At 48.3% G+C, this 19,661-nt stretch overlaps 1 protein-coding gene across 12 annotated transcripts in view; it reads right to left on the minus strand.

Annotated features, from left to right (window-relative positions):
- LOC105447892 (tyrosine-protein phosphatase 99A) overlaps positions 1-19,661 on the minus strand; it is a 279,292-nt gene that overhangs the window by 6,898 nt on the left and 252,733 nt on the right. For 6 of the 12 annotated variants that reach the window (XM_011686166.1, XM_011686168.1, XM_011686167.1 and 3 more), the window contains exons 6-10: positions 13,701-13,888; positions 13,470-13,584; positions 2,346-2,555; positions 1,407-1,687; positions 646-902 (exon numbers count right to left, since the gene is read on the minus strand). In XM_011686166.1, coding sequence (XP_011684468.1) covers positions 646-902; positions 1,407-1,687; positions 2,346-2,555; positions 13,470-13,584; positions 13,701-13,888 — 1,051 coding nt within the window. Of the gene's footprint in view, positions 1-645; positions 903-1,406; positions 1,688-2,345; positions 2,556-6,357; positions 6,982-10,734; positions 11,073-11,146; positions 11,164-11,205; positions 11,948-13,469; positions 13,585-13,700; positions 13,889-19,661 lie in introns of those variants that run through there. The other 6 variants (XM_011686173.1, XM_011686170.1, XM_011686171.1 and 3 more) reach the window with 6 other exon arrangements.

Consider the following 19,661-nt stretch of genomic DNA (forward strand, 5'->3'; position numbering starts at 1 on the left):
GCTCGCACTCCGATATCGTCCGGTCGACAATTTCCAGCTAACAAAAATGACGGATCATTTGTAGCGTTTAGATCGGCCGGCGCACAGCCCGAGCGGAAGTGAAACGTCGGCGATGCGAAATAATACTTGGCAAGATCGGCCGTAACTGTAAAGCGTAACTCGAATCCGTTGCAGCGGGAGAAAGTAGTATATAGTCTCTCGAGTCGTTTTGTCACTTTTCCGTTTTGTGGTTTTTCATTCTAAAGCCTTTCGACTGTGTAATGTATTTTGCATCCGGCCGCGATGAAGAAGTTATTAATTTGTTAATTAATCGCCGGTTAATCTCGATGTTGTAATTATATGGTAATTACGTAAAGGAAAAGATGGCGAAGGCTTTGTTCAACGCGTATCACAGCGATCGCCCGGATAAAAGATCGGAAGTTTAAAAAGACGTTACAAGAGAGACAGGCAATCTTTATATGATACGCACAAAGAAGAGTCTCGATTTTTTTTTGCTTTTTTTCTTCCTTTTTCGCGCGCGGCTGCGCTCGTCGGCGCGCGACGCGGAAATGTATCGCCCGGGCCGGCGCAGCGGCGGCGGTCCGGATGCAGCTAAGGTTTCCTCCGTACGTGCGATAACGCGCCGTGCGTTAAACCGTGACTTACTTCCACAGCACGAAGGACGTAATCGCCAGCATCACGGCGAAGCAGGCGCAGACCATACCGGCGATCACGCCCGCGCTCAGGTCCTTGCTGCTGCGGCGCATCAAGGGTGGTATCTTGTCGCAGTCGCGGGTGACCAGCACCTTTGTTGGTATCGAGGTGTCACCCTGAATGATCAGGCTGCTGTCTATTGTGCTCCTGGTGGCCCCCCGTACTATGATCTCGTAAACGGTGTTCACCGTCAGGTTGGGTATGATCGCCTGCAAGCATGAATTTGCATACGTTTCTTATGGCCGCGCGCCTAATTGCTTTTTGTTAGAACGACTGAGAAAAAAGTCTAGGACAATAGTAGCTACCAAATGTATTTTGTTTACTGTTTAGCGTATTGGTGCAATATTTAGTGAATATTATCGAACATAACAATCAACCATTTGATAATAATTACTAAATATTATTAATATTTACAAAAATAAAATCAGTATTTAGTTAATTTTGATTATATTAACTGAACATTTGTTTGAAACTATCTCACCAAAACTTCAATAACTATCATCTATTAGGCTTGATTATTATCAGACTTTTTTTCTCAGCGTGCTGACGAGGTGAAAGCAACAAAAAGAAATAATAGAATTGTCTTATTAATGATATTATTATCGATAGCGAAACTATTTGCAAATCGTTATATTATATACAAAATGTGTTAATCTTTCCTATGTTGCTTCAATGTGATGATTTATCGCTAAATATTGAATTGTAAAATGTACCCCGCTCTCGAGATGATTTTTGTCGGCCATCAGCTCGATCTGCTCGTAATATCTCCCATTGTCCCTTCGGTAATTGATGTAGTAATAGTCGATCGAGCCCCAGAAGTTCGCCGGCCTGGCCCAGTGAACGTAGACGGACTCGTGGGATTGGCAAGTCAAATTCAAGATCTGCGGTGCGCTCGGCCCTGTTATGTCGGTCCTACGAATGATCTGATCGGACGGCTCGCCCTCGTTCTTCCGCGTGTAAGCCTTCACCCAGATCTTGTATTCGGTGAACGGGTCTGCAACACGGGGCAGGCGGGTCATGAATAACAATTGAGCAAATTAAATTTCATGAATGAAGAGAGTGGCTATTTTTGACGGTGACCGGTGATCCGATCGGATCTTTGTTAGTCGGGATCCTCCTTTTCCATATATCAATCAGGTACTCGCGCGCGCTAAATTAGTTACTCCTCCGTCCGAATTATTTGTAACGAATTGTTTATAGCGATACATTTACATATGCGCACCGAGTGGTCGGAGCGCGAGAAAAAGAAGGTGCGTGAGGGCGATAAGAATTGTTCGAGCTTTCCTTATCAATAAGCTAAGTACACCGACCTATCTCCGGTAAGTCGTCTGTGCTGTAACGACTATTCGCTGTCGAGCGAAGATTACATGGTTAATCTCGTGTTATCTGGCGCACAAAAAGAAAAAAAGAGGCATAAAGGCTGGCTAGCGCACGTCGACCGACGTTAAACGTTCATGCGCGTTAAAATAAAATAAAAAAAGGTAAACTCAAGCGCAACGCTGTCCGGGTATCCGCTGGCTCGTTCACGCGATTCAGAATAATAATTTAGAATATAAGATAATAAGAAGACGGCATCGTTTAAAGTAATCTTGTGCACGTCAGTTGCACGTCTCTCGCGCGACTATCTTTGCGGATATATATAATATACTTACGCAATTCCTTCAGAAGGAAATCGATGTACGTGTCCGCAGAGTCCGCCGATTTGTCGGGTAAGTGCATCTTAACGTCCGTGTAATTGGAATGCATGTAGTAGACGCGATAACCGGCGATGACACCGTTGGCATTCTCGGGCTCCGACCACGAGAGCCCAATGGTGGTGCCGGTGATTCCCCGAGAGGTGAGATTCTCCGGCTTCGTCGGCGCTGGAAGGAAGAGAAGAAAAAACGAAATGACACACGCGCGTTTTTCATCACAATAAACCGATTTAACCTTTACCCCCCCTCGGCCTCATCATCGTGCGCGACGTGCGTCGTGGCGCTGAGACAAAGTATTCAGCGCGCTTCAGAAATAGCGAACTTTCCGGTAAGCTCTCCTTACTTCATTCTTTCATTGTCATGTCGGAACGCCTCCCTCCGTAACCGTGCTCCCTCGTACACGCTATTTACATATAGACATAAAGAAATAGACCCGGGCATGTGCCCGCGCATTCTATGCACCTTTTCTATGGCACCGCGCGTCTTTTGCGTGTTACACGTTTGGGTCAGACATAACGGAAGAGAGATACGAGATATCGGATCTTATCCCGCTCTTTACTACGCGTCGCGTTGATAAGAAAAGAATATGACTCGATTTTCTCTCTCTCTCTCTTTCTCTTCTGTTACTCGGGATACAGTTGGCATGTCGGGTCTATTACTATACGTTTACGGTTATCTGTTATTCTCTCTCTTTCTCTTTCTTCGAGTAACAGCAGCAGATATCGATACCCGACCCAACTGTATTTTCATTTTTCTAAAGCTCCATTTTCTAGAATAAATAATACGGATGAATAAACGGCAGTCCGGGCGTTCATAAGAGAGTTCAAATTTATTGAATATTCATACATCTGCCGCGCGGCGTATTACCATACGCCGCGCGCGGTGTGCAGTATAAAACATGCAAATTGATTTGCATTCTATCCTCGGCCGCGTAAAACCATTGACAGTAGACTTGCTTAAACAGCTCATTCGGACGTGCTTTAAGTAGAGCGTGAGTGACGCGCGTATAGTAGATATAAGAGAGATCCTGTCGCACCTACCGATTAGATAAAATAAGAAAACGAAGAGATACTTGAAGAGATATACGTAATATTGATAAACCGAAACTAGATTCTTACCGAAATTAAGATAAGAATATAATAGGAAGTCTTTTCTTAAAGCGCGATTATGAAATCATCGTACTCATAGACAATGTTATCGACAATGTGCGACAAGAAAATCGTTTTTTCTCGTTGACTCCTATCCATGGAATTTATTTCGCCGGTCGTTAGTTCTCGCCTTGTCATCCCCTGTGCGATACTCCAGTTTAGTGCTTATCGAATATACGCGCTACAGATTAACGACGTGTAATAAAAAACCGCAAGGCTGGTGTCGACCGCGGAGAGCGGGAGAGATACCTTTTACAAGCTTTACGAGCTGCGGCGGCGGGATGATGTCATGTCGAGTCTCTGTGCACGCATAGAGAGACGCGAGCCGGGGAATTCGCATTCTCGTGTTACTATCGGGCTGAAAAACGAATACGATTACACGCGGGAGAAGGGAGGGAATTGCCTCCGCAAGGCGCAAGGTCGCGATCGTTGCACGTGGCGTGTGGTAAACGATCTATGTCGACGCTACTTAGAACTTTTGCTGATGCTCTGCATGTTCGGCGAAGCCACGATTCTGTGACAAATCGCGAAATGATCTCATCCCGCGCGAGACCGGAAAGCGATTACCTATACGCGACAAAGAGAAGCGCGTGCCAAAGCGGCGATGCGCCTTGCCTTCCGCCGCTTCCGCCGCGGCCGTCGCGGGGGAGCGAAGGGAAAGAGAAACCCCCCACGTCCGCCCGTGTGTCCTACGGATTATCGTTCGTTTCGCGGAACCGAGGGATCGGCGGATAGCTATGTAGGCGAAAGTGCTTTTATTAGGATAGGTTCCCACTGAGTAACGGTTCACGAGTGAAAGGAACAGCCGATAAGGAATCCGCGGTACCTGCTTCGTGTGCGCCGGACTTACGCCTGCGTGCACTTCGATTTGCACCGCTACATCCGCGGCTGCAAACTATCCCGAGTTCCCCGACTCTCATTCCGCGAGCGGAGCGACTTCGATTGATCGAATAATTTATGCGTTTTGATTATTATGCACGGGATTTCCCAAAGTTCTCCAGTGCGATATTTCTAATTGGACGGAGAGGAGATTAATTATCTCGGCGAGTCCGAATAACGGAGATAATATTTCTCGACATTGTAGCTTATTCGCGCCAATAACTTTCTTACCTCGTAAAAGTTGTTCTCAAGGAATGATTGAATCCACAATGGCGAGACCCTGACATGCATTCACGCGCGTCTGGATTAGGCTATACCGGCCTTGGTCCTGCCGTAAAAATAGAATATCCGGATCTCTCTCTCGCGCGCGCGAGAGAGAGGCGTAATACGGCGATTTTGCCGCTCTTGAAGACAATTCTGCGGACGGGCCGTATTTCCATAATTTTATACACCGCCGACACTTGAGGTCAGTAAGTATAATCGTTGCCATGGCGATGCACATGCTGTATGCTGTACACCGCGCACGTGAAAAAAAAAGCAGATGTGACGTGTGCAACTCTTTTAGGTACGAAAACACAAAGGGGTGAAGAAGAGGCGGGGGGGAGGGGGGGGGAATCAATGTTGTAAATATTTTATTACGCATTTACGCTTGGCAAACAATACGCTGGCCGATCCACAATTACGGCGAATTTCACGCGCGCAATAAAAAAAAATGTTGCAAAATATCGTTTTTTCCCGTGACGCACAAAGTCAGTGCGCGCGCGGCGCGCTGCAATTGCAACGCGAGAAGGAGGTTACAAAATAAACCGGCAAACGATTCACGCTTGTGTCATAATACCGCGGCGGCGGCACGTGTGTATGCACGCGCGCGTCGGTGTGCATTATTTAAAAAACGTTTGCGCAATCGTTTGGATGTGTGGCACATCGTGTAGGCGCGAATCGCGAGGTTCGAGGAGGAGGCGCACGCGTCCTTTAAGGCGTTTCGCGCGGCACGCGGTGCGAGAACGAGGCGCGCACGTACGTTGCACCGCCGCGCGCCTCCGCCGCCGCCGTCGTCGCCGCCGGTCGCATTCCGCGAAATCGAGACGGAACGGGAAATGAGTTAAGCGTCGATTACACGAGTGGACAGTCTTATGCTCGCAAGGTGATTACGAGACACGCGGCGGCGGCGGCCGCCGCCGCGCCGCGCTGTCGCGTGTGCCGAGCAACGCAATATACTCGAAACCGGCCGCATGGCATTTCCTTAGTGAAACTCGCGCGCGTGCATTTGTTTTTGCCAATTAATTACGCGCTAAACGCGCGCGCTCGCGCGCGTCCAGATTTTTACCGGCTGGACTGATTTTACATATTCCGAGCGCGCGACACGCGGCGCGTTTACTCGCGCGAATATAAATTAGATTCAGAGCTTATTTTCTTTGCACTATCGTTATTAATGTTATCATTCGATTTATTTTATTGTCGCTGCACCGTGACAATCGCTCGATTATCAACTGTTTGGGTAATCGGAAACGCGTAAACGTAAATAACTTCAATTTCCAGACGCAACACGCAGATCGGATTTACAGATCGTCTAATATCGTATCGTTGTAATTTTACGCCACATTGAAGGAGATTTGGATTCGCGGTAGAGTATTCGCAACGAGAGATCTTATCCGCTAAACGCTATCCTACCTCGATCTAACGAAGATGCTACAAAATAATACTTCGAAGTATATCGCTTCTTCGTCTCTATCATGCTTTATTTCTATCTCCTCATTTCATATTATATATATTCAATTTCTAATATTTTCGCGTAATTCATCAACGCGTAAATTATTCCTCATAATTTTTCTTGCTATATTATTACCCTACGCCTCGCTTTCCCCCGAACAGGAAGGCACAACTCTAGACTAGAGAGAGGCCCAGCCTCTCTGCCCCCGATGAAGATGACCCCGCCGAATTACCTCCGATATCGCTGTCATTCTCCGTGGAAAACGGCACGAAGTAGGTCGTCCGTTCGAAGATTTGCTCGACGTCGGTCGTCTGCGTGATCGGATCCGCCGTGGCGACGAGGAGTCTCAGGAGCAGGGCTAGCGAGGCCGCCAGTTGAGCGACACTGGCCACGCTGGCCCACGACATCTCTTCGTCTTTCTTCCCTTCTTCGCGCGCTGCAGCTGCAGCTGTAGAACGCCGCGTGCTCGCGTGCGTACGTCTCTTCTTCTCGCTCTTTTTTTTCCTTCTTTACTCTCTTTCGCTCTTCTCTTGTTCTAAATCTTCTTTCTTTCTCTCTGCCTTTCTTGCTATTTCACGAATTCGCCCATCCTCGCCGAGGAACACGGCGCGCGTTCCCTCTCGCGACGCGTCTCCGCTCACAACTATCGCACCGTCTACGTCGCGGCGGTCCAACGGCAGTGCGCACAACCACGCATATTGTACACCAGTTTCGGTACGTTGTCACTGTCACATCGCGGGGCGCAAAAGGTTCCCCCGGGTTATCGGCCCGACGGATCGACCTCACGGCGGAGAATCGTGTCGCGGCGCGGGTTGTGTGTGCGCACGAGTGCGCTAGATTTGAGAACGACTACTTCCTGTTGGGAACAAACAGAGAGACCTCGCATGAGTCCCGATCGGGCGACCCGATTGCGAGCGTGGTGCGGCTCTCCTCGATCGCGAAATCGGCCGCCGCAGGAAAAGAGAGAGAGAGAGAGAAAGAGAGAGATACCCGGAGATGAAGAAATCCCGGCCGGGGAACGGAATAGCGGATATGGAAATCGCGCTATCTACGGAAGAGTTCCATACGCGAGGTCATACCCGACGACTCGTATCTGCCGTCGCGCAGCCTCGGAAAGGTCGAATCGAAAGTTGACATCGATAGCGCGCGCCGTGCATTTTAACTCGCGCCGATAAGACACGTACACACTGCTTTATCAATATTTAAACTACTACCGTGGCGATAGCAGTTACGCTTCAACGTTGCGCGAACAAATGCGCGAAAGGAGAGCAGGTCGAATCGGAGTAACTAGACGGTAGCCGAAATATTATTATACGAATTATACCGATCGCGCGTCCCCGAGGGCATTCGTCACCGGTGCAGACGCACCGATCGTCGTGTCACGAGGGAAGGCAGCGGATTATTCGGCCCCCTTGGAACGTTGTAGAGTGACTTCCCCTTGCATTTTTAGTGGGATACAGACTAGGGGAATGTAGCGCGCTCTACGTCCTAAACAACAACGGTACGCGAACGGTACCGCAACAGCATCGATAGGTATATCGGGTCCTGCCGTACGATCTAGCATGAATAATAATGCAGATCGAGATCATAAATAGCGGAGATGTATCTGCAAATTGAGTGAGAGCAATTATATGCATCGTTAGAACAGATTTTCTCAAAGCTGACTTTTTCTCAAGCTCAATGAGAAAAATCGTTTTGATGAGCTCAGTTTTTTTCTTTTCGTTTCTTCACTATATCTTCACTAAATCTTCTATATCCTTTATATCTTCATAGATCTTTTAATATAAAGCTATTGATTGTATAAAATTTTTATTTAAAGAACTTGAAATTAAGAAATCAATCTCTTGCGCATTCGACTCTGTAGAGATTAATTTGCGATGCAGATTATTTCTTAACGGCTTAGAACGGAAGTCTCTTCAGGCGCATGTATTTACATGGGAGAAGTGATTTCTAAATAAAATCTCAGCACACTAGAGAAGGTTCGCGCACGTATGGACTTTTCCTCCTATATATCTCTTCAATTTCCGATCGACGAAGAGAAGGAACTTTTGAAGCGACGAGAGTGAATTTTCCTGATACAATGCAAACAATTAAACATCAGTCGCGAGAGAAACTGAGTTAGCTCGAACGCCGGGTTAAATGGATAAAGAAGCAAATTACAGGACGGCCAATAACAATAGCGCTTCCTCGTCAATAGAGGGAAAGAGAGGGAGAGAGAGAGGGCAAGATATCCCTCGCACACAAAGAGAATCGCGCTCCAGTTTCATATTCCATTTACTGCCTAATTGGCACCGCGGAATAGATAAATAATTGCGAGAGCTTCGGAATAATGCCGGCGAATAATGCGAGACACGCGTTATTTCGTGACAATATAAATATAAAACTTTTATTCAATGCAGAAGAACCGCACGTGCGACCACATATAAACGACGGACCACAATTGGCTCATAAAGGAATATAATGACGTTTCGTTAAAGTCCTTTCTGTGCATTTTTATTGCGAAACACAAAAGACGCGTGTTGCACGCTTCGCGTTCGGGCCGACGTTAATTAAAATATGGTATTTTTCCTTTACGTGTCTGCGATTGAAGTTGATCGTAATTAAAATAGTGGACTATATCCGTTGGCGTCGAGCATGTCGAATATTTGTTGGCGAAACATATTTGAAAATTTCGGTCCTCTCTGTGAGAAAGGGCGATGCGAAGCGGATGAGGCTAATCCACGATTCCCACGTCAATTCCACGCCACGCTCGAGTTTTTACTTCGCAGCGAGAGCGGTGCCCTGAATATAATCGTCCAAACGAGAGTGGAAAAAAAAGGAGCCGGACCGCGCCCCATTTCGTGACTCGTCTACATTTGGCCGGCGCGAAACGAAACGTTTCGCAACGATGCGCTATCGAAAATTATACCCGGAAGAGGGGAAGCGGCGATAACGAAGCGAATAAAAAAATCGGCACCGGAGAGAATTTCGGCGCTGGAAAGAGTTTCCGTGTTGTAATCACGTCTTGCCCGAAAGGAGGAAGCGCGAGGAAGTGGGCGCACGATCGGCTTCCGAAAGAGCGTAATCCTCTCCTCACGGCACGTCCTCACGCTCGCTCGCTGAAGGAGAAAAAGGAGAGAAACGCGAGTGGATCGCGTGGCGCGGACGCGGATGCACCGACGAACGAACGCGCCGCCGGGGCCATTCATGAGAGGAACGTCAGATCGAAATTGGGACGGCTCTCGAGAGTCGCGCGATTCGAAACGGCAGCGCAGAATGGATTGACCCCGATCGTGCGAGATTTTTGCGCGAGAGAGCGAGAGAGAAGCGATGACGCGCGGAGCGTGCGTTGAACCGCGATCGTCGTCGTCGTCGACCCTGCCGACGATCTGTCGATCGCCGCCGCGTTCTTCTATTGCCCTCCGCGCGTTTCCGCGATAGGTATACGCGGCCGCACGCGGCGGCGGCGGCGGATGTGCACCGAGGTTCACCGATCGAACTCGCAACGACGACCGAGTCCTTCAACGTCGCTCCGTCGTCGTCGTTACCGTCGCGCTACCGCGCGTCGTCGCGGCGCGGCGCGGCGAAATCGTTCGATTCCTCTCTATTTTCCCTCTCGTGTCGAATCGAACCGGAAGTTAGGCAGACGACGCGTTCGTTTTCTTTTATTATTCAACAACACTTGCAATTTTTTATTTTTTTTAGACTCTAAAACATAGCGACGCTTTTATTATTCAACGGCGTTTACTGTCCGGTAAAATTTTAACAATATTTCTCGTGGCAACTGGAAATTCTGTCCGTCAACAGCACATCCGGATGGTTGAATTTTTTGTGTCAAGTATGAACGGAATAAGTTAATCGTCGATCGAAGACAGATGTGTCATTGTAGTTTATCGATATTTCTCGTTAATCAAAGTGACTCATATAATAATGTTGTATTACTTGCTTTTTTTTCTTCGACTGAATACAAAGAAAAAAAATGAGCGAAGTGTCATTAAAATCTATTAACGTTCGCTGTATGATCGAAATGAGTTGCAGTATAGAAACTTCTCGCGTCGAATATAAAAGGAGTTGAAAGCTGCGCGACGAAAGAAAAGCTACTGGGGGGGGGGGGCTTAAGTCCCCCATTTTCACTTTAATGGCACCTGTCTCATTGAAATCGATTAGCGCTCCTCGATAATCAAAATCACTCGCAAAACCGTGCTTCACAACGATGATTCGCGCTCGAGTCAACGCACTGGAAAGCAAAGTTGAAAGAAAAAAAAAGAGAGAAAAAGAGAATGTAGCAAGTGTTATTTTTCTGCACGGTGAATAGGGAATACGTTGCTCTCCACGCGTTCCTCTCCATCGATTAATCAACTTCTTCCTTCTCTCCCGTTTCTCTCTCTTTCTCACTCAAAGGCACTCGCCCCGAGGCGTCATTCACAAAGTACGAGGGCACGAAGGAGTCTCAAAGATTCTTTTTTCTTTCCGAACGACACCCGAGAGCAAGTTCGGCTTTCGTACTTCCTGCACCTGTCCGATGCACTGGGAGAAACGAGACGGTCGATTTCGAACGAAAGAAACGGAAAGAGAGAAAGAGAAAAAAAATCTCCACCGAGAGCTGTGAAGACGTGCGCGCAAAGCTTACAGCGTTATAATCTCGTCGCGCGGAGTATGGAGAATATTACGGATTCGCCGCACCAGTTTCATTTTGGCACTGCTCGACATGCACATCTCTCGCTCACGCTCGCGTCGCGTATCGACCCCTCGACCCCGTCGTCTCTGCCCACTCCGAAATCCGATTCGGAGCAGCGGGACCCCTCCGATCGAAGAGCGACACCCGGCGACTCGCCGCCGCGGCCCGAACAAAGGATCACACCCAGGCGAAGCGGAGGAGAGACCCGTCCGCGATATATCCTCGCGATTTCACGGACTAGGCGTCAACCAGCGATCCCGGAGGAGGCGTCGTCGGAATCGACGGTCCGCCGCCATCTCGGCGAGCTCGCGCGCTCTCTCTCTCTCTCTCTCTCCCTCTTTCTCTCTTTCCTTTTCTCTCTCACGTTCTATCTATCTGTCTATCTGCCTCCCTCTTTCTCTCTCTCTCTTTCTCTTTTCCTACCGCGGTACGGCCTTTCTCTCGGTCGCGACTTTTCGCACTTTCGGCCGATTCCGCGATTTCGCGTGCCGCACAAAAAAAAAACCAAACCGCAAAATCTCGAAACGCGCAAAGGAGAAACGCACGCGACTTACGATGCCGATATTAATTCCACACAGAGGAGCAGAGAGCACTCACACCGCGGGACGACGCGCGTACTGTCAACCGCGCGCGTGAGCGCGACGCGTGCACGCCAACGACTACACGCGCACTCGCGCTGCATCGAGTTTGCGCTCACTCTTCGAATTACGCACGTTCACGCACTCACGCGTATACGAGCGAGCAAGCGGGCGGACGGACGGGCGGGCGCGCGCGCGCGCGCACATGTGCTCTACGCTCGTCGCCGCAGCTCGTGCATCTCGTTGCCGAGGGTCCCTCGTATCCGGCGGCACCGGGGGCCACCGTATGTACGAGAGCGAAGAGTGGATTTCGCACGTCGTTCGAAATATATATATATTATATCGGGAATATCGAGAATACACGCACTCTCCGCTGCACGCACTCGCACGCTCCGTACACGCGCGTTTGACGTTACACGCGACTGGCGAGAACCGAGACGCGCACACGTGCGCGCCTGACGCGGAGAACTCCGTTTTCGTCGTCGTATCCCGGATGACAGACTCGCGGCGCGACGACGACGACGACGACCACGAGCAGACCCGGCTGCTGGCGTGCCGATGCAGCGTGCTCGCCGCGGCCGACTCGAGCGGGCACCTCTCTCTCTCTCCTCTCCCTCTCCCTCTCCGTTCTCTCGCTCTCTTTCTCTCACTCGGCTGCCGCGTGCTGAAAAATCGGGGAAAATCGATCGTCGAGACCAGGCGCGGCGCCGACCGAAACGCCGTGGCAGCTGCTCCCGCTTTCTCTCTTTCTCCCCCTCTTTCACTCTCTCATTCTCTCGCTCTTCCAATCTCTCTCTCTCTCTCTCTCTCTCTCTCTCTCCTCGTCTCTCCGCCGGTCTCTCTCTGCAGTCGGCTTCCTCTGTCGCACGGTCGCCGGCTGTCACGACCCCCACTTCTTCCCCTTCCTCCCGTGACCGTTTCTGCGTCTTCCTCGCACGAGGCGAGGGCCTCTCTCTCCCGCTCGGATCTTTGAATCAGCTGCCTCTGTCCTCTCGCTTCATCTCCCGCTTTCCTTTCCCTCTCTCTCTCTCTCTCTCTCTCTCTCGTTCTATCTATCTTCTTCTCCCACGTTCTCATTAGCGAGCTTATAAAATAAAGTTTCCGTCGGAAACTTATAAATTTACTAGAATTAGACTCTCTTAAAATACTAAAATCTGTATTGAATGTTGAGAAACGTTTCCGCTGGACGAGAGCTGCTCCCAAGTGTATTTCGCGAGGTACGAAGTATTATCGCGCATCCTCTCTGCTAGCCTAGTTTGCCGGAAATACTCCCTTCGGGAATGCAGCACTCCCGACGTCCGCGAAGAATTTCTATCGCACACGGAGGACGAGAGTGCGCACGAGCGGCGGCGGGCAGCTGAAAAGCTGTCGGCGGTGGATGTGCGCGCGGAGCCGCGACGACGATGATTCAGGATGTAACGATGAAAACGATGAATCACCGGCGCAGCGGATTTATATATGTAGTGCTATACCATAAATGCGTTCTAAATGCGTTAGAAACGAGGACGAAACTTCGTTTCCGCCGGGAGAGGGGGGCGGGACCTTGAACGAACGTCTTTTTCCCTCGGAGAGAAATCGTTTTCGAAGCGACGAAGCGGCTTCGTCTTGACGACGCTCAATTACAAACGCTAAATATTTTGATAGATACCGAGTTCGTGTAATCCGGCGCGAATTGTCGCGACGCGATAAGAGCGGGGAGGGAGTCCCCCGAAGTCTAAGTCTCTCCCACTCGTCGAGGGCAACGCGAGTCACGCTGCTTAATAATTAACACAAATGTTAATACAAACGATATTGTGCACAAGCAAACATCCGCTCTTCGTGTAACTACGCAGAACTCTCGCCTTGCAGCTGCAGCTAAACCAGCTTTCCGTTTGAATACCTTGTTAACCGAACGATACCCCGGCGTTCTGCTTTACCGTGCTCGGGTATATACGGTATTCTGTATCTGCTATATTGTCACTCGGAGAAATTTCCCCGGATTTAATTTCGCGCTCGAGCGTTTTATCGCGTCAATTTCTGGGCAGAAATTCCCGCCCCGGAAAGACGCCACGCGCACACAATGACGGCTCTCTTATTTTGCCCGTCCCCTCGCTGCGCCACCTTACTTACCACCTTCGTCGGTCATCACCGTCACGGTCGAGGCGGGTCCGTGACCCTCGGGGTTGAATACCTGCAGGGAGACGAGGTACTGCGTGAAGGTATCCAAATTGTGAATACTGTGATTCTGAAAGAGAAAGAAGAACACGCGTTCGTTTTTCTTTTCTTTTCTTTTTTTATCCCTCTTTTCTCCGCTGTGCTAACAAATGGTACGCTAAGATGAAGTGTCTCAGGGCAACTTACGTCGACAGCAGGATCACGAATGTAAACGTTTTTCATTTCTTCATCCGCTTTCTCGCGTCGCCGGTACCCGATGCGATACCCGAGGAACTCGCCGTGTATGGTGTCGCGACTCGGCGGCTTCCACGCCAGATAAATAGACGTCGCTGAGGTATTGTGGGCCGCCGTGATGGTCGGTTTTCCTTCTGGTACTGCAAACAATCGTATATATTGTGCGTAAATCCTCCGATCCTGAACTTCGGGAGCGGAGCGGGGAGATGGGGGAGGAGGGAGATGGAAAGGGTACAGAGTAGTGGCGGAATTCCGAAAATAAAAGATAAAAGCTAATCCTGAAAAAGTACATCGCGGCCGAAAGAGAAAAGCATTACGTGCGCGTTTATGTAAACGCAACACGTGCATCGTTACACGCGGAAATTCGCGCGCGACTTCGAGTGGGCGAAGCTCATTTAAATATCGCGTATATGTTTATTCCATGCGCGAGGAACAGATTGTTTTATCCCTTCGGGAAATTCCGATGAAGCTTCGCGGTTCTCTCTCTTCCTGTCCCTTTCTCCGTCTATTTCTCTCTCTCTCTCTCTCTCTCTCTCTCGCTTTCTCATCGAAATGTTTAAAGTAGAACGTTAAATATACACTACAGAGATCCATCAGTTTATGAAAAAAACTGATTCTGAAGAATAACGCAATATGACATGCCCGCGTAAAAATAATATTTAAAAGTTGCTGTAGAACGCTGCCGCGCTCGACGGCCGGAAATCGATAGTTGTGATTGCGTCGAACACGAATAAATACGTAACCCACCCCTTCCCCTTCCCTTCTCTTCCCTGGCCACTCTTCCGGACGAGCACAGAGAAAAATTAAAACGTAATATTTAACCGGCAATCATGGATATAAATTTTCAAACTCTTGGAAATTTCAAGTTTCCGCGTGTATATATGGAGGAGGGCGGTATAAAATTTCGCGGATATTCGTAAACGTGTTGTTGACGCACGCGCGAATGTATTTTACGCCCGACGTAGAATGTATATTTCCGAAATCATTCGATCTATGTTAACAATATCTCTTTATATACATACGGGCGATCGTTTACCAGTGCACGCATCGTTTATTGAACCCTCCCCCTCCCTCCCTCCTCCCCCCTCCTCTCGTGCTCATAGAATTGTTTTCGAGATCGGGCATTTTTAATTCCGCGCATCCGCGTGCATGCGAACCGCATCTAAATCCGCGATATCGCAATTGAAGTGACGCGCGTAAATTGATATCTTTTTCCATATTGTTACTACTGGGAGGGACAAATAAATCGACCGGATGTTTTCGCGCTAAAAAAAATAAAAAATAAAAAAAATACATTTGTTCGCGAATTTTCGCCATGAGGTTAAATATCACCTTCTTCGCGCGCGACGCGTTTCACACATTCCGGAGAAGCGCACCTAGCGCGCGGCTATTCAATCTCCGGTGACGTCGCCGGCGAATACGCCTTCACGCGGATGTGCGAGCCGCTAAAAAATGGTCGTGTAATAATTTTAATGCCCGCGTAATTTGTTTCAGGTTGCCTTATCGCGCGCGGGCGCGCTCGAGGCGCGCGAAAGCAGGACAGGCAGGTGAGGGCTCTCCGTTGTCCCAGTCGCTGCAGGAGCAACAGCTCTCTCGCGGGTGAGCCGAGATTCGAAATAATTAGCATCCGCGCGTCACTTTTTGAAACACCCCGCGTCGCGCTGTCGCGATATCGCGTCGCCACGTCGCGTCGGCCGACTCCGCGTAGCCGCGGGGGGATGAGAAATTATCGCAGAAATTATACCGAGACATTTAATGCGCGCGCTGCGCGTCAGAGTGCGGCTCCCGCTCTCAGTTAACCCGACCGACTCATCCGTCGTGTTTAATGCCGGTGAAAACGTTAATTGCGTCCGATCGCGCGGAGCAATTAATTTATCGCGACGCGAATGAGCGTCTGCAAGGAGCGGAAAAAGTAAGGAATTTTTCGTCGCGATAACAACCAGTCTCACCGTTGCCGATTGTTTAATTAATGAATCGTCCATCGTTTAATTAATTAATGTTTAATTACCGTCTACCTAACAATCTATCTTTATATTCAAAAACAAACAGGGAAACCGTTGTTAATTTACGATTTTAAAGAATAATAATATTGGATTAATTATTGGATTAATTATATATCTTCATAATTATATTTCCGCGGGATAGAAAAATATATCAATTAATGCCTTGCGTGATGCGGAAGCCGTGCGCCGAGTAATAAATAACGCCCTACTTAATTGTCAGAGAGAAGGGTAATGTGGCATACAACGGTAAGCCGACAAGTGAATTGGGTATTAGTAGAAATAAGTGAAAAGTGATAAGTCGCTTATTAGAGGTAGCCCCGCCCTCCCTTTTACTTTCGCCGGGGCAATTTAGCGCCACGATAAATGCGAGCTGCAGTTTATTTTTTTACCGGCGCTAAATCTGCGTTAACTTATTATTACGCCCGTCGGCGTGTTTATGACGATAGCGTCGGGGGGGTTTTATGCTTCCGTGATATATTATCGAAGTACCAATTTCGCCGTAAGCGCTGAAACGCTTAATCGTGACAAACCGTCCGCGTAAACGTTGCTAATATTGTTCTCGAAACCTACGTATCGGCATAATAGCGCCGTAAGTACACGAGCGTACATATTATGCGGCTTAGCATGCGAAATTACGCCAACCCCCCGTCTCCCCCCCACCCCCCCGATCGAAGTTGGCGCTTTACGTAATACATATCCTCCCTCCCCCGTCTTCCCGTAATTAAAACTTAATTATTAATTTTTTCCCAATGCATTCTCGTCGCGCTTCTTGCTCAAGTAAAACAAGTGGGTTCCCGCCACGCTCGAGCTATAAACATGCGACGAGGGAGCGTGAAAATTGGGCCGCATTGTCGGGTCGCGACACGATCAAGAATCGCGCCCTGATTCGGTGGTGCACCGTCTCGGACGATTCATCATTTAACCGGGGCGCGACAAAGTATTGTCGTTATGTAATATCACAAGGCGGAAAATAAATTACCTCGGTCACACCGGTGCTATAGAGATTCCTCGGGTTCCCCATCACTACGTCGAAACGTGACTCCGCGGAAAGGCGGCTTTATTGCATCCGCCGAGTCCCTCCACCACTTTATCAACCCCGTCGGAATCGAAAATAGTTCGCACAGCACAGGCAGAAGCTACCTGCTCTCTTTCCCGATTCTCGAGACGACTCCCGTGAATGAACTTATTCGGGACCTCCTCCGACCCGTCGGATGTTGCGGCGGCGACAATAAGATTCACTTCTTTTCCTCTCCCCACCCCCCCTCTCTCTCTCTACTGCTTCAATACTTTCATTAATTTTGAGATCACTAATATAAACGTTATGCATTTCTGTATTTCCTATACACTCAAAAAAAAAGTCTACACGGAGAGAATTTCCTTTTAAAATTTATCCTGAAAATCATGTTAATTGTGAGACAATATAGTATTTAGGTAAATTTTACTGTGCATTACAATAAATTTTACTGCGAAATCTTATTAGTGCACAGTAAAATTTGCCTAAATACTATATTGTCCCATAATTAACATGATTTGCAGGGTAAATTTAAAAAAAAATTCTCTCCGTGTAGTAGTAGCTACCAAATATATTTTGTTTAGCGTATTGAGTTATTGCAATATTTATAGTCAATATTATGAAACATAATAATAGTAATCAGCCATTTGATAATAAATATTAAATATTAATATTTACAAAAGTAAAGTTAGCATTTGATTAATTTTGATTATATTAACCGAACATTTGTTTGAACCTATTTCACCAAACTTCAGTAACCATCATCTAGGCTTGATTATTGACTGCCAGATTTTTTTTTCAGTATTTCAGTATTTAAGGGGAGTCCCAAATCCCGGAGTGCCAAATAAATGACGATTCATTATCAGCATCATCATCTCTCTCGGATAATTTTTCCAAGAGATCACTAATTGTAAGATGGTAGCGCTGTAGAAATTTGGAATAATATTATATCCATTCGGAACGCCACTTTCTACTCCGTGTTTAAACTGAAATTGTACGCCCACTTATTAAGCACAAACTTTTGGCGTCCATTATATTATATGATATGTTCTCTTCACTATTCCCGAACCTCGATTTTAACTTTTAAATATTCACAATTTACATTCGATGTACATGGAGCTTTGCATTAACTCTTAGATGGCAAATGGTTAAAGGCTATTGTATCGATTGTGTTAATTTTAGCGTTTGAGGGGATACGATCTCAGAGCGCGTAATAAATAGCAAAACTAATCTAATCTAATCTCTCTCTCTCTCTCTCTCTCTCTCTCTCTCTCTCCCTTTCGTTTTTTCGATTTTTAACGAAAAAAACTTCGCTTCCGTTTGTTCTACGTCGAACTTAATTATACTGATTGTGAATGCGGAATATGTATCTAATCGAACGTGCAAATTCCTCGGTAAAACCAATCAACGATTAAGCCTTGGGTCCTTCATTTATCATTATTATTACAAGCGGGTTGTTAATCTGCTCAACTTGTCCGATATACAGAATTAACAGTGTGGCCACTGAGTAATCTTCTCGAGCGGACGCAATCGATAGTCGCGGTGGAACGTTGACTGACACACATCGAAATCTTATGAAATTATTACGCAAATCCCGAAAATGTCACATCGCTTGTGAAGGAGCGAAAGAAGATCCAAATCGCTTCTCGTTTATCTGCAGGGTGAAATTTTACTTTTACATCCGCGAAAACACGAGGGTTGAATCGTCGCGCTTAATCGTAGCTTGCGGATCACCGTTGCGAATTCTCTCACCGGGGACATGCTCTTTCATTGGCACCGACGGTGACCGAAAAAAAAAGAAGACCCGGCGATCTCGTGCAGCCGGCCGGAGTTCCTGGCAATTTTCGGTTTGACTCCCCGACTCGCCTGGCGCCGCGCGCCGCGTCGGCCGGTGCGAATGAACTTACCGGGGACGACGCAGTGCCGACGGGTGTCCCGATGGCTAATTGGTAGCTCGGTTGCGCTGTATATTTATGGCGAGCGGGGAGATTCGAACGAGGTCCGGAAATGGGTACGAGAGAGGAGGACCCGGGTCGGCGCGCCGTGTACGTATTTGGACCCGGCTGGCGAGGGTAAAGTGGTAGTGGAGAAGTTTCGTCGGTCCGTGCCCTATTGATCCGGGTGTACGGGGGGATGAGGAGGGGGCCGAAAGGGGGAGGAGAGGCGAAAGGGTGCTTTCATTTGAGCCATCGTGAATTCCCGTGTGCCCGTTGCCACACGGGCGAGCGACTATACCACACCGGATCGACCTATCTACCTACCGGCCGGCCTACCGCCGCTATCCCCGATACCCACGAATTAGAATCACGAATTAGAATCCGGTGGCATAAACCAATGCGCGCGGCGGGTTCCTGCACCGGGTGCTCCGCCGCCGCTGCCGCGTTCGTAGATTCCGTTTGTTATACGCCGAACGCGGCCCCGCCACGCCGCGCCGCGCGTGCGACGGAATCGTCGAAACGCGCGGCGCAACGTGATCTGTCTACGCGTCCTGTCAATATTGACGCATTACTCGCCACTCGTACAATCGTCGATGTCGATGTGGGCATATATCGACTGCCGCGCGCATTCCGTTTCGTACTAAACGCAAACTGAAACGAATCCCGCGTCGCACCGCGCCGCGCCGCGCCGCGCCGCAATGACCGACGAGGAAGATATCGTTTTTCGAAGTGCATAGCGTATCGACACACAGGGTTTCCCGTTATAGACTCTCTGAAAAACGCATCGTCCGTAATTAAAAAAACGGAGGAAACGAGAGAGAGAGAGAGAGAGAGAGAGAGGGAGAGACAGAAATTTGTTTAAAGTTGAATAAAATTCAATATCCATATTATTATTTCTCCTCATCAATTCCGTCGACTATAAATGTACATATCTTATATTAATTTGGCACACAGGGGGATA

Source organism: Wasmannia auropunctata, unplaced genomic scaffold (genome assembly GCF_000956235.1).
Source record: "Wasmannia auropunctata unplaced genomic scaffold, wasmannia.A_1.0 LD336090.1, whole genome shotgun sequence".
Taxonomy (NCBI): Eukaryota; Metazoa; Arthropoda; class Insecta; order Hymenoptera; family Formicidae; genus Wasmannia; species Wasmannia auropunctata.